Raw genomic sequence first — 15,636 nt, forward strand, 5'->3', positions numbered from 1 at the left:
GCACCCGGCTTGCTGCTTTCCAGTCAGTTTTTCGGCCAGTTGTTCAGCTTCTTTTTCTCCAGAGAGAGACTGAGAGTTGAATTTTTTATTCCCTTCCCTGGAATTTCGGATTTTCTCCCTTTTCCACTGGACTGCTTCAATATCAGAGCACATCGGGAGGACTTTCCAGGGGAACAGAGGGCCTGGCCCTGGGCCAAGCCCCAGCTCCGAGGAGACCAAAGGGAGGACTCTGACACTTCCCCAGGTTTTTTCTCCACAGTGAAAGATTTTATTATTTAGCATTATTTTCCTTTTCCCATGTGTTTGTTAAATAAATAGTTTTATCTCCTTCACTTTCCTTCGAGGAAAATTTATTTTTTCCTGAATCTGGTGGGGGAGGGGTGGTAACCTGCCTTCTCTCAGAGGATGTATTTCTAAATTTGGCCAAACCGGTACACCAGTTCAGTTTAAAGGTGACATTTTAAGTTCAGCCACATACTCAGACTAAACTTTGGCCTCTATAATGTACGTCCAGGTAAATTGTTTATGCTTACCTTTAGATGTCTCTCAGAAGTGATTACATACGGAGCAGGCAAAGTTTGAATGAAAAGCTAGGGCTGTTCAGTACAGGACAGAGAAAAAGGAATAAAAAATGCAGAAGTAAAAACCTTTTAGTCTCCTTTAAAATGCTGCTTTTATTTTCCATTGTGTTGGCAGAAAGCAGGGATTTGAAGCTGAGAATTGCCTTTAGGCTGTGCTATCTTCCTCTACTTAGCAGCAGTAAGAACTGCTGGGTTTTTGCATGCATTGGGTGAGAGAGACAAGGACTCTGAATGGTTGAGAAAAGGGAATAAACTAAGCTTGCATTTAACAATAATATGACACCTCTATTGTACCTGTGCAAAATGGGATCTAAACCAATAACTAGTTTCCTGAAGCTGCACACAAGAACTCAGGGGGATATCCTGAGACTTAATTAATTGTTTGTAACATGATGTGAGATCCTATGATGAAAAGTCATATAACTGCAAAGTCTTAATTTTATGGAGCATTCAGTGGCATTTTCAAGGAAACCGATGTGGGAGTTCACCTGCAATCTGTGTTAAGATTCAGATTGTCCTTGTACAAATCCCCTTGAAGATTTTCTTCAAACTCTTTTTCTCTTTCTCTTTCCCTGTTATGGCTGTTGAGCTGTGCTAAGGCAAAAATGGAAAATAATTGCTTTTATAATAAGGGGGAAACCAAGGAGTCTTTCCTCTCTGCTTTCCATTCACCAAAACTACAGCTAAAGTCTCTTTTTCAAATTTTATGGAAAATAGAAATTTTAAGATACTGCACACAGGTCATTTTAAGATCAGATGGGAATGGTTTTACAGTGTTCAGAGATACTTTTCCTCACATTATCATACATGATGTTATTTGAAAGGAGATGAAGAAGGCATCTCATAGCACAGCTATTTGAAGTCACAAAAGTAACAGGTGCAGTGTGAATTCTTGGAAAACAAAACTTCAAATGAAACCAAAAGCCAAAACATTTGATCACAACAAAAGCACATTCTTTCTTCAACAAAGTAAAACTGAGTGCCATAAGATACCTTGAGTTGAGAAGTTCATGGACATAAATTACCCATTTTTATGGATAAAAAAACATTCATGGTTTCATTCCGTTGGTTTATAAAGCTTCTGCCACTCTGGACATATTTAGGGAAAAATTTAAAAAAAAAAAAAATTGAGACTAAGAAGACTGATGTGGCAGTCCAGATTTTGTTTGCTCTGATTCTGGCCATCAGCCAAAATATCAAATGGAAAATACGGTTTATGGCATTAGGAAGAAATATAACATTAACCTCCTAATGCTCCATATTAAGGATGTGCCCCCTACCATTTGCAGGTTTGAGCCCTTAGGCTCTAGCTGCTGTTTGACAGCAGTAGTGGTTTTTCTTTCCCTTGCCATGTCTACAGACACTATGGAATAAATCCATGAGAGAAACCCCACTCCTAAATGTTAGCAAATAATGGATGGAAAATCATTGCTCATCAGGAGCACTACATGTGGTACTTACGTTAAGCATAATGTTGGAGTTCAGCTGGATGAGTGCACCAGTTGTAATGAAGAGGCACAAACTCCAAGCAGACTTTGTGTGCTTGACTTTCTTAGCTTTTTTTACCTTCCCTGAAGATGTGTTTCTATCCCAGATTATAAAGCTTCACCTCAAAGATGCTCCATTCCTATTCCCCTTGTGACCGAGGCAGGCCCAACAAATTGCAAGCTCTGCACTACCTTGATGAATTTATGCAGATTCCACATTGCATGGTGTGTGAATTTGGAATATCACACAAATCTCCCAGCTCGATTCTGTAGGGTTTGACATTGCTTTAATATCATGCTGCATTTTATTTACCATGAAGTCTTTGCTGATATAGCTGCTCTCTCCTCTTGCACTCCCACCAGCTTTCCACGAAGCATGCCCCACTCAGCTGAAGACCAGGACATACAAGATATGTGCATTTTTCCAAGGGTGACACATAATTGTTGTTTTGTTGGGATTTAAGTATTTTCTGTTATGCTCTATTGTGTCTCGAATAGTGCTAATTATTTTTCCTTCAGATGTAGCCTGTCCTATTTTGAAGAGACACTTAGTCTAGCTGTTCATATTCAACATGATTATTGAAAGCAAAAAGTACCATTTGGGATAAGTAGTGATATCAGCTTTGAACTGAGTAAACCCAAAGTTTATGGGAAACTGTCCCATCATCTATCTAGTTTATAAAAAGAGCTGCTTCTTTCCTTCTACCTCACTTTTTCACCATGAGGAATAATAAACATGGTTTAAAGTGGAAAAATATGGGGGGGGGAAATAAGGCGAAAAACTGTGGTTTATTATACAGTAGGTCTTGTGAGTGTTGTTAGAGATAAAATATTAATGTTAGAAAAACATGTTGACATCGTCCTCTAGATGGTGCCTATAGTGGAATGTCATGTCATTGGTATTTTGGTTTATTTGATTTATTTAGTCATGCAGAAAAAGAAATCTTTTTTTGGGTTTCAGTATTTCTTAGTAGAAATTAGACAAATACAGATGGAAATACATTTTTGAAAAGGTGCCAGTCAGTGATGTTTGATGAATTTTAAAGAAATAATTATGAAAGAAAAAAGAAGAGAAAAGCAAAGAGAAGATAAAGGGAAAGGGAAAGAGAAGGAGAAAGAGGAGAATCTCACTGAAATAGCAATGTTGACTTTGCCCAAAGAGGTTTCTTTAAGGTTTTACCATCAAAAGTGCAACATCATTGGTGTTTTAAAAGTGTACTGCTACCCAAAGGCCAACTTGATTTTATTTGATTTCATTTTAATGTGCAATGCATCCTAGTTTTCTTTGTGTTGCTTTGCTTTCAAGTCAAAGCTGGGGATTCAGATGCCCGGTGAGACTGCAGCAGGTCCCAGCCATGCCAGGAAAGAAAACTGTCTCCTGTGAAAATAGGCAGCAACTCCATGAGACAGATTCAGCTACATGCAATTCACAATTCCTTACATGCCCTGCCAGGAAGGAGGAAAATGAATTGCAATGTACTATTTTTATATCAGGTATCAATTGTTGTTATTTGCAGAATATTTTGCGTTTAGATTACTGCTGTTTTTAAAGGTTTCTTCCTAGTACAGTCCACAAGCCCATGTAGGACAGTTGGCATAGGAAGTGATTCAGTTATGTGGCAAGTGAAACAGGCTTTGCCGATTTGGGTTTTTATTAAAAATGCTGCTAGCATGGTGCTGTTAGGAAAGGATGAGAACATGGGGTCACAGAGGAGAGAAAAGTTGTGTTCTCTGGTGTTGATGGCAAAACTACCATTTGTCTTAAAAATAAATTACAAGAACATTCTTAAAAAAAAAGAAAGCATTCATTTTGCCAGGAATCTGAAAAAAGAATACTTTATGATCACACAATCAACATTTATGTTTTAATAAGAAACTACTTTATGTGCTTTACTTTGTGGGCTGAATTTATTCTAATACATTTCTAAACTAAAATTTCCTAAATTTATTAATAGAAAAGCAGGCTCAAATATAATGAATTTTTTGAATGTAATTTCCTTGCCACTGTAGAAGAAAGTGTATCGATCCATCTCTGGGCTGGGAGAGAAAGAGTGTCCTTCCATCTCAACAAAAGACAATTTGGATGAACATTCCCTGGACAAAAATGTTTAAAAAATATTTCAGGCTTAATAAGGGACAATCTGGATTTGCAAACTTAAAAGTTTTATTTAAATATTTGTCTAGTTTTCTTTTTTAATTTCTTTGGGTTTTTATTTGCCATAAAAATTATTACCTGTGTAGTACATTTTGCTGCTATTGAAAGCCTGTTGGGTCATATCACATAATCAAATTATTATTTGAAATTAAAAATAGGTGTTGAAAGGCAATTTTAAAATTCTAACACGAAATGCAAAGTTCTTAAAATGAAAAATTTGAAGAGTGAAATTTACAAAAAAAAGTTTAATGAAAAATCTAAATTTTTTCATACAAATTGGGAGGAAGATAAATAGTACAACATCAATTTCTTGTAAAAAATGGAAATTTTGATTACCTGTAGGCAAGATAATTTCTGGTTAAATGAATAACATGTTGGTTTCTGTTTGACTAACCTTTGAGGTTTTTCAGTACTAACATGGGAATAATTTATATTCCAGTCCACATTGCTACAGGAATAGACTCATAGATTACTTGTGTATCCATAAGTTAGATCCTTGTGAATCTGAGCATAAGGCTTTAGGAAGAGAGTAGATTTTTTAAATGGAAAAGACACCGCATGCATGATATAAGCCCGCGAGCGAAGGCAGCCCAAAGGACAAGTTACTGTTTGCATGTGAATAGGAGCTCAGTGCAATGTTCAGAGTGAAGGCAGGGGCTAAGAATAGTCTGGGAAATAAGAGTGAACATCAGAGTCAAGGTAGAAGTGCTCCCAGTGCTTTGCAGAAAATGGCAAAGAGTCTGGATTAGACAGGGAACTGGATAAGACGATAATGACAAAAATGAGGATAAACTGAGTATCTTTATAAACCCCCAAGCACTCCCCCTTGCTTCTGTCACATGTGGAGGAGTCTGTTTGACTTCCTTGATGGGGAATTTGAAAGTTTTCATCATAGGATGGTGGGATTGATCTTCTGGCTGTCAGGAGACCATAGCTTTCTCCTCCCTTTTCCAGGGAGAGTTCCCCATCTCTGCCTCTAGACAAGGGGATGTTCCACTGAACTGCCTTCCCATCGTTTATGTCCATGGGTTATGAAGGAGCTGGCTTGGATCCCTGTGCCACTACTCCAATTAACAGCGTGGTAGTGTCTGATGCCACTTTAGTTAGAGGCTTGTAGAAAGAATGAGCTAGCTTTTTATTCAGCTATAAAAGATACCTGCCAAGGAGAGATTATGGTAGAAAGAGAAAATAGGGAGAGAGAAGAAACCAGAGCCTAACCTTAACATGACTGGTGATGACTTGCTGAGCTTTGATGATTACCCCTGAAGAAGGGACAGATACTCAAGCTGCCTGTTGAGCAGCTCTTCAGTGGTTCAGAGATCTTCTGATGTGTCTGTCATGGTTTGAACTCATGCCCTGAGACCTAGGCAACTGGGTAAGCTGGCCTGCCTTGAAAGATGAGGAAAAGCCCAGAGTGACACCCCTGGAAAGTGCTGCTTCATCAGATCGATAGATTCAAAGATGACTAGGTTGTGTAGTTGTATGCAGTTTAAACATTTGTGCAGAGAGTCCACCCGTGCCGAGTATTATTGACAGCTACAGATCAATGCTAATTTTTGATCATTTTCAACCTACAAAGACCTCTTGACCCTGTTGCCACCTTAGGGGCACTTCAAGTAGTCAAAAGCAATCACAGTAGGCGGTGTAAAATCATCAGACCCTTCAAGGCTGCACAGCCTTGCTCATGCCTGGGAGGAGGACCAAGAGGTAGCAAAGAAGGCAGGCACCTTGCATTATGGATGCCACTGTCTTTGAATGGCATGAAAGACTATGCTAATTTGTTTCCAGACTTTTAAGTGACTTCTGTGTTCATGAATTAAAAAATAAACAAACAAAAAAGGCAATCTGAAGCAAATCTTGACAGATACATTATTCATGATTCATGTTCTCTCATTTTATGTTTTGAAAAATGCGTTAAAACAAGGTTTTATTTTAAATAACTTTTATCCTAATTTACAGTTAGAAGAGTGGAATTAGTGGAGGAGTGTATTTGTTGCTGTTAAGAGCTTGTGCTGCCACTGGCAGCATGTGAAGCATTTTACACAGCAAAACCAAAGATCCTGCTGGAAGCAGTGGTAGTGCCGCCAGAGCTGCACCAGGAGAGGAGACCAGGCTGCCAGAAGCAAGGACTGTGTCAAAGGCTGGGCTCTGGGCTACGGAGTGTGATCAGGTCACAGTGGCTTGTCACAACCTCCCTCCTCCCTCAGGTGTCCATTTCTGTAAGTGTTTACATGGAAAGAATGAAAGGGCCATAGAGGAGGAATGTGAGACTGCACACACTTAAATGTTTGCTGGATTATTCTTAATTTAATGACTGATGGAGTGAGAATGCTTCACAGTTGGAGGCAGGAGGGCATGGGCTTGTAGTCCATTGGATTTCATGGTCAGTCAGTCTATGAACATCTTAATGTTCACATTAAAATTTTATTTTGTTGGTTTTCTTTTAATGGTGAATGAAATCTGGACTGTTAACATGTGTAAACATGGGATATATGAGTTTATGGCTTTGCAGAAGAAGACTGGGAGAATATTCCAGACAATGATTTTGTTCCCGCACTGTTTAAGGCTGTGTCGTTGTCCTCTGAAGCCAAAGTTACAGTGCTATCAGTGCAAGGTGTATTTTGTAATTTATATTTGACCATTCCAGCAGGACAGTATTTCTAGGCTGAAAATGTCATGAGAGGACATAAAGTGATTCTTAAAATGAATCACCGAGTCTGCCATCCATCCTCTTTTCAGCATCAGCCTTTGAGCTGAGCAAATTCACAACTGGCAATGGCAGCAGTGCAGGGGGAGAAAGCGTGGCTCTGTATTCTGGGAGTACATCCCCTGAGCTTACTTCAAAACCAAACAAAACAAAAATACATGTAAACCGTTTGCTCTTCAAGAAGTATCTGTAGGAGCCAGGGATAAAAGTCATCCCTGGAAGGAATGGTTTAGCAGTCTCCAGAGAACATGATGAACTGCAGGCAAGGAAATCCCTCCATCCTTGTTTCATTTCAAAGTGTAGTGAGGGTTGTAAATAATTAAATCTTGGGGTTTAGTGGGAAAATGGTAGAGGGTGATGAAAAATATGCTGGTTTTCTGTTTAGAAAAAACAGAAATTTAGTGTTTTGTAGCACTGCTGTCACAAGAAGCCACCCGATGATGCAGCTCATTAAAAAGCAGAGCCATTGCTTTTTGTCTGATGTTTTTAATAATGTGTTTGTACCTTCAGAGAGCCTCTGTGTTGCAGTTCAGGGGCAATAATTTAATGCTGTGTTCTCCCTTCCTCCCATCCCCACCCCCGAACCACGGAATGTAAATTTTAGGCTTTTAAAAGTTCTGTTTTGAAAACCTAATAGATAACTGTCCTCATAAAAACTATTAATACAGACTACATCCAATTGTAAAGCTAATTTTAATCATGTTTTGTGCCAACATAATTTCTGATGCCAGATTTTTATGCTAAGCATGAGCCTCGATTTAAACGTGGTTCTTTAACCTGCAGTTCATAATTTCGCGGTCGGCGGTATAGGTTTTTTGGCTATGGCAGTTTAAACGCTTCCACTTTCAAGGATCTAAGCCATAAATGTTTATTAAAAGAATCTATAATGAAATCAGGTTTGTTATTTTTTTAATGGCTGCCTTGAGTATGTTGGATGACTGAACGCACGTTGTTAATCATTAAGTACTCATGTTACAAAAAGTGTTTGATAGTATTGCCATCTAGGGGCTGAACGAAATTCTCCATACCGAAATAAACTGTAATTGAACAGGTGCTGCTATTGATAATATACATATGTTTTTGCTTTATAGCCCACATGCTTTCCATGTTTCTTATGACAAAAGATTTCTCTAAATATCCCATGGCAGCCAGAGCTTTTTTATATATAATCTGTTCGAAGTGATTGCTATTTGCATTTCAGCTTATGCTTTTTTGGCAGTGATGACTGGGAATTCCTAACAAAGAATTATACTTTTTTGCATTATTAATCTTGCTAGTGTTTGCCCTGTTTAACAGAAAAAAGGAATCATTTATCAGAAAAGTATGTTTATAATCTGTACTTGTGGCATCTTCAGATTTAATATTCATAATGGTCATTCAAATGCTGTGCTATATTTATCTAAAAGACTAACTCATTGTTTTGAGGAAATAACTATTTAAATATTTATGATCTAACTTTTAATATTTTAAAAAAGAAATTAATATTTCTTTAAAATTTGTTTCTGAGTCTGATAGCTTAACAAATGTTTAAATATTAAACAATTGAAAATGTTAGCATTTAACAACTTAATACGACTTACTGACACAGGGAAATTGACTTCAGCTTGTTCTATCACATGAACGCAACTGAATTCCTGCACTCCCTTTCTTGTGGTCTATATAATTCATGCCAAAGTACAGCTAAAAATGAGATTAAATATATCAGTGATCAGCTGAACTCCTTTTTTCTTTGCTCCTCTGATCAGACACATCTGCACAGTCTCCTACTAGAACATGTTACTCCTGTTCTTTTGTTGGTCACTGTGCCTTTTGTGACTGTTCAAAATAATTCCACCTTCCTGCCTAGATCAGACTTTGTGCTGAGGCTCTCTTTGCCTGAGCAGTGTCAGGTCTGTGTCAGATGCTGTTTGGGGTGCGCTGGGACTCCAGTGGCTGCTCCTGGCCATGGCTGATGTCCATCAGCCTGCATCCCCACCATACCCCTCTGCTGGGCTGTGCTCTGGTGTGGGAGCAGGTCAGCCCCGGTCCTTGCAGCCCTGGCTGAGCCTGGTGGGATTCACAAACTGTTTATCCAGATTACAATGCCCTAAGTAGCTTGAACAGGACAGCATGCCTCTGAAATGTCACATGTACACACAAGATGGATAAGATTTCTGTAGAGCCAGGAATCACTCATGTACCACAGATTTTTACATGCTTGAGTCCAATTCCAGGAGGCCTCATTCTCACTGAGCAAGCTCAGACACACGCTGAATGAACTGTAAGTTGAGTCCTAGCTGAGATTCAGTCTGTGGAGGAATCCCAAGGAATTAGCTCCAAAGGCTCCACCAGAATGATAGATAGTATTTTTAAACCCTAATTTCTTTTTGAGGTTCAATCATAAAAAACCCCCCAAAAAAATCCTGGTAACCAGATGGGGTATTCTGCAAAACAGTCAGAAGTGACCCAGAGCTGAGGCCTCATTTTCCAAGTGACATAAACCACAGATGCTGATTACTTTTTTAACTAATTCAAACATCTGTATTCTTGCTTCAGGGAACAAAGCATCAGGCTCATTTATTTGGATTGAAACCTTTCACAACATATCATATTCATGTCGTAGCTGTAAACAACGCCGGGCAGGTTTCAAGCCCCTGGACATCTGTGCGCACTTTGGAAGCTTCACCCAGTGGCCTGAGCGACTTCACTGTGGAAAAGAAAGAAAATGGCAGGGCTCTGCTGCTGAAATGGTCAGAGCCCTCCCAACCCAACGGTGTGATTAAGGTAATACTCATCTTGACAGTTCACTTGATTAAAAAAGAGAAGGGAAATGCTGAATATCAAATTAAAACATTTTTTTTGCTGAAAAAGACTCAACTGTATGCATTATAGTTTAAAATAAGATGTAAGTCCTATGTAAGCACAAGACACTCTGTGAGTTCTCTATGCTTGTCATTTTATTAAAATGAATATTAACATCCTTGTGCTACTCTGTGACTGTAAATTTTCATTTACACTGAACCAAATTGTTCATTTAATGCATAGAAAGCTGCACATGAAACCTCATAATCTTACTTGTTGTACACTGAACATCACCAAAATGTGTTTCTAGAAAACCTGGGTTTGATAGAATGTTGTTCTGAAATTTGAGACTTCTTTTAGCTCAGTGGTTTCAACTGAGTGTAAACCTTTACCTGCAATGTTTGCAACTACAGAGGTTTACTTGGAGGTTTTTTTTTCCTTAAGTGATTTTCTTTAGAGCTAGTCCGTGAGAAGCTTTCTGCTGGCCTGTGAGAGCCTCGCAATGAAACTTGATAACAATCAAATATAATGAAAACTGTCACTAAGTGATTTATTACTGCATTCAAAATGAAGAAATCATGAAAATTGGATCAAAACATTCCTTTTGTATCAGTGATCTGATTGTTACTAGCAAGGAAGTAAGTTTCTGAATCACTGGCTAATAGTCCTTACCCTATTGCAAAGATTAAGGATCTCATCTACTGGTTATTGACAAAAATTGTTTTGTTTTGTTTTCCTTTTATCCTGGCTTCTGTCCTTCCTTCCCTGCCTGCCTTTCTTTCTTTTTCTTTCTTAATTCACCAGACGTACAATGTTTTCAGCGATGACCACCTGGAGTACAGTGGTTTATCTCGCCAGTTCCTGTTCCGGCGCCTCGAGCCGTACACCCTGTACACCCTCATGCTGGAGGCGTGCAATGCAGCAGGCTGCACTCGCTCTCCACCCCAGCCAGTCTGGACAGATGAAGCTCCCCCAGTGTCCCAAATGGCACCTGTAATCCAGGCAGTGAATGCCACCAACATTGAACTGAGCTGGTTGCAGCCAGTTAATCCGAATGGAAAAATAATTCGCTATGAAGTTATTCACAGACGCACAGAAGAGAATGTTGTGGGGCACGGAGCAACAACAGAAGATGAGAAAATTGTTTTCACAGAATATAACACTGAAAGTAATACATTCACATATAATGATAAAGGTTTGCAGCCATGGACAAGATATGAATATAAAATACGCACCTGGAATGCAGCAGGCTATGCTGACAGCTCCTGGACAGTGGCAAAGACTAGTCAAACTGCCCCAAAAAATCTTGCTGTCCCCAGGTTATCCGTGGTGTCGGCCAACCCCCATAATGTGCTCATATCCTGGAGGCCCCCGGCACAGCCCAATGGCATTCTGCAGTCATACAGGCTGCTGAAGAATGATGTTCTCTATCCTTTCAGCTTTGACGCTGCTACTCTCAGCTATGTGGATGAGGACTTGCTGCCCTACACGGTGTACAGCTATGCAGTGGTTGCCTGTACCATGGGGGGCTGCTCTACCAGTGAGCCAGCTGCAATACGGACACTGGAAGCAGCTCCTGCCTTGGTGGAGCCCCCATCTCTGCGGGCTGTCAGTGCCACTCAAATCAGTGCATCCTGGGCACCTCCCCAAATACAAAATGGAGATATCACCAAGTACATATTGAAATTAGGCAATGAAGAGTATTATCCTGGCAAAAGTTTGCAAATGTTGGTTTCTAACCTGCAGCCTTACATGCAGTACGATTTTGCACTGGTCGCCTGTACTGCTGGGGGCTGCACCTCTAGCACGTCTCAGTCTGTGATGACCATGGAGGCTCCACCATTAAATATGGAAGCTCCCAGGCTGCTGGTCATGGGCTCAGAGTCAATTGAAATCACATGGAAACTCCCAGATAAGCCCAATGGCAAAATCACAAGCTATGACCTAAGGAGGGATGGTGTACTTGTGTACTCTGGTCTGGAAACTCGGTATCTTGATTTCACCCTAACGCCAGGCATGGAGTACAGCTACACTGTCACAGCAAATAACAGCCAGGGCAGCGTGACCAGTCCCTCAGCTCGGATAAAAACCAACCCCTCTGCTCCATCTGGGATGTTGCCTCCTAGGCTGCAGGCATGGTCTTCCAGTGAGATTTTGGTGGCCTGGGATCCTCCTATCAAAGTAAACGGTGACATTAGAAACTACACAGTCTCAGTCCACAAGCCTGGCGAAACAGGAAAGAAGACTTTTGACTTTGATGCTTCTCATGTTTCCTTTCTGAGACGGTCATACATAGTGGCACAGCTACAGCCCTACTGCAGGTAAGTATGGAAGAACTCATTTGTTGAATAAATGCTGTGGGGTGGGGCAGTGGGCTGGCAGACAACTCAACCATCTTGCTTAAACAGATAGTCAGACCCATGGGGTTGTTTGCTAAAAAGCAAATAATAAAACAAGGATTTATTTTCCTTTAAATTTATAGTAACACCAGCTTTATATCATCTTAGCAAAGTGCATAGTGTTGACTTAGGTTGTAATTAATAGAAGGGGTAATTCAGCACTCTGCTATAGACTCCAAAACCTGCGATCTTGTACTGGTTTATCTTTCACACGGTGTCTGCTGTTGAGAATAAATAGGGCTTTAGTTGACAACATTCGGGGTGGGGAGACCAAAATTGTAGTAGCTGGCCCATTCACAGTGCAGTTGAGTTGATATTAATGGGGTCACACCAGGAACATGGTTGAACCCTTGAGCTGGAAACGAGTGACTTGTGATTAAGTGAAAGCTAAAACTTGAGAGGGCACCAGACTCTCCTGCAGAAGCACACTTGATACTGAAGTAGTATCTTCCTCACTAATTCTTGATTATTTACCTGACCTTTCCTTATGTATTTGTGTAGGCATAATTTGTGTGTGTTACATGGTTGATAAATTTGTCTACTATTTACATATAACTAATCTAAATCCAAAGAGAGTAATAGAGTGGAGTTCTACAGCTCTCAAATGACATCCAAATCATCTCTTACAATGAATCATCATTTTGATTTATATCATCAAAATCAAAATGATTTTGATCACTTGACTCCTGCAGATGTTAACTGTGCTCTGAAAAAACCCAAACCACACCCAAAGAATACCCCAGAAGACAGTGTTCTTCCTCTTTGCTATATAAAGCACAGCACATAATCTGTGTGTTCATACAGTGCTCCTATATAAAATTTCCAAAGACCGGGGGAAATTGAGAAATCTGCCAGATCTCACGCACAGTTTCTATTTGTATCTGCAGCGTTTTAATCACCTTTCTCCTGCTTTGCGTTCCCGAAGGTACGAAGTCCAGCTCCAAGCCTGCACGGAGCTGGGCTGTGCCTCCAGTGAGTGGGCATCGGCACAGACGCTGGAGGCGCCGCCGGCAGTGCAGCCGGCCCCTCTCATTGAAATACAAACAGCCGGCGGCTTCCAGTCGACTGCTTCCATCCTGTGGACCGGCCCCAAGCAGCCAAACGGGAAGATTTTGTACTATGAACTTTACAGGAGGCGAACAACTCAAGCTCACATAAATTTAGACCTCTCACTTGTTTACAATGGTTCGTCAACCTCCTTCAAAGACGAGAAGTTGCTGCCTTACACAGAGTACGAATATCAGGTGGGAATTGAAGCTATTTAGCAGCTCTGATTATGATTTCAGTACACTTTGAGAGCCTTACTTTACACTTACAATGAACATACACATCTCAGTTCTAATGTTAATAGCATTGTGAAACCTGAATGATTATTGTGAATGTATTTTAAGGAGTTGAGAAGCTGAAAATAATTTCATACAAGAAATACATTCATTCAGCATTTGTTTTTCTTTAGCTTAGTGGTAGGTGCCTGTGTATCTTAAGTGGTTTTGTACCCTCCAGAGCCTCAGCAAGTCCCTGTTAAGGGAAATTCTAGTTCTCAGAAGGCAGCCTTTTTTCATTACTCTTTTTTTCTTTTTCCATCCTCCCCCAGTCTACTGTGAATTAATTTTTAATTTATGATCTTAGACCAGTTTACATCAAGAGGGACTGGGGTTGTTTTCTCTTTAAATCAGTCATTAGAATGGCAAGCACATTTTTTGAGAGGTTCAAAAGTGAATTTGCTGTTGATGGTTGGTGTTATTTCTCATTTTGTTTCATATATACCTGAAGCAGTGCATTCCATGTCTTGAGCAAGGTGGTGCAATCTTTCTTTTACAGGCTCATTTGCTTTATAGGATCACAAGATCATTCAGGTTGGAAGGGCTCTCAGGAGGCCAGCCAGCCCAACTTTCTGCCTGGGTCAGTAAAGAGGTCAGATGAGGTTTTGCAGGGCTCTATCCAGTTGCATCTTGAAAACCTTTGGGGAGGAGTCTGTAACCTTACAGACAGTCTGCTCCATTGCCTGGCTGTCCTCATTGCAAAAAAGGGGTTTTGTTTTGTTCAGCCTGAACCTTTTTTGCTTGAACTTATACCTGTTTTCTCTTGTCCCCTCCCACCACATACTATAGTAAAGAAACAGGCTTCACCCTCTCATTAGCCTGTGGGTAGGTGCTGGGGGGCCACAATCAGGTCCCACCGAAGCCATCTCTCCCTCAGGCTGAACAAACCCAAGTCCCACAGCTTCTCCTTATAGGCAAATTTTTCCAACCCCCTGATTACCTTGGTGGCCTTCCACTGAACTTGCTCCAATTTATCAATATCTTTCTTGTATTTGGGGGCCAAAGCAAAACAGACACTAAATAAAGGCAGTGTGCTTTTGCTAAATGGCTCAGGCTGTTGGCCATCTTTCCTGCCAAATTACCCTGCTGGCTTGTATTAAACTTTCTATCTACTAAGACCTTTAGGTCCTTTCAAGCAGAGGTGCTCACTAGTTGGTCAGTAATGCTGACCCTGTGAGGGTGCAAGAAGTTATTTCTCCCCAGGAGCAGGACTTTGCATCTGTCTTGCTGAAATTCCCATTCTCCAAGCCCTTCTGACTGGCAGATCTGCCCTTCAGCATATCACCTGGTCCCTCCAGTTTGGTGTCACCTGCAAGTTTGATGAGAGCACACTGTGTAGATCAGGTTCTTTGACAGCTCTGCTCCACTGCTGTTGCTTTCTCGTTTTTAGTAGCCAGAAACCATGAAGAATTAAACCTAAAATCTTGCTTTATCACATTATTCTGTCCAGCTGCTGTATGTATCTGTGTCATAGACTCATCAAGTCGTGCAGTTTGGAAGGGACATCCAGAAGGCATCTAGCCTAACTCCCTGCTTGAAGCAGGTCCAGATAGAGCAGGCTCTCAGGGCTATGTCCAGCTGAGTTTTGGATCAAGTCCTCCCTCCTTGCAGATGCAAGGATGGAGACTGTACAGCCTGTGTCGGCCGAACTATTGTTAGACCAGATTTCCTTTCTGCTTTAGTCAGGATCTGTGAGGAATGAGAATTCAAGTGCAGATGGGGCTGAGTAGACAGCAAGCATTGGTAGCAGACTCAAACCATACTTTTTAGGAATCTTTCTTAGATGAAGTAAAGCTCTCCAAGCTGTATGTCATAGGTATTGGCTATGTGATGTTCTCAGCTGGACTAACTTTTAATTATCTCAGTCAGAAGCTGTTTTTTGGGAAGTTGGTACCACAGAGACTTTCTTCAGCCAACATTTTTAATGACTTATCAGTGAAAAATAAAAAAAAAAAGCCTCTTGATCAGATTCCTGTGCTTTACTGTGCTGTATTCAAGACTTAGCTTTTTATCTTGGTTCTGCTCCATAACCAGGCTGAGCTTTTGATTGGAACTCTAAATCATTTTTGGTTTTTTTCACCAGTGGCCATTTATTTCACCATGAGTGGTTTTTCAATGCATCTGTTTGTCTTCTGCTGAAGTCACTTGCAGCAGTCCTCTGGGATCTACTCTGAGCCTCTCCATTGTTGACAATTTATATCTTG

The 15,636-nt window shown here is 40.5% G+C and overlaps 1 protein-coding gene across 1 annotated transcript in view; it reads left to right on the forward strand.

Annotated features, from left to right (window-relative positions):
* USH2A (usherin) overlaps positions 1 to 15,636 on the forward strand; it is a gene marked incomplete at its 5' end in the record, with an annotated part of 385,998 nt that overhangs the window by 347,481 nt on the left and 22,881 nt on the right. Inside the window, 3 exons of the mRNA XM_082300920.1 lie at positions 9,466 to 9,693; positions 10,516 to 12,032; positions 13,036 to 13,354. Coding sequence (XP_082157046.1) covers positions 9,466 to 9,693; positions 10,516 to 12,032; positions 13,036 to 13,354 — 2,064 coding nt within the window. The remainder of the gene's footprint in view (positions 1 to 9,465; positions 9,694 to 10,515; positions 12,033 to 13,035; positions 13,355 to 15,636) is intronic.

Source organism: Coloeus monedula, assembly GCF_965178545.1.
Source record: "Coloeus monedula genome assembly, chromosome: 2".
NCBI lineage: Eukaryota > Metazoa > Chordata > Aves > Passeriformes > Corvidae > Coloeus > Coloeus monedula.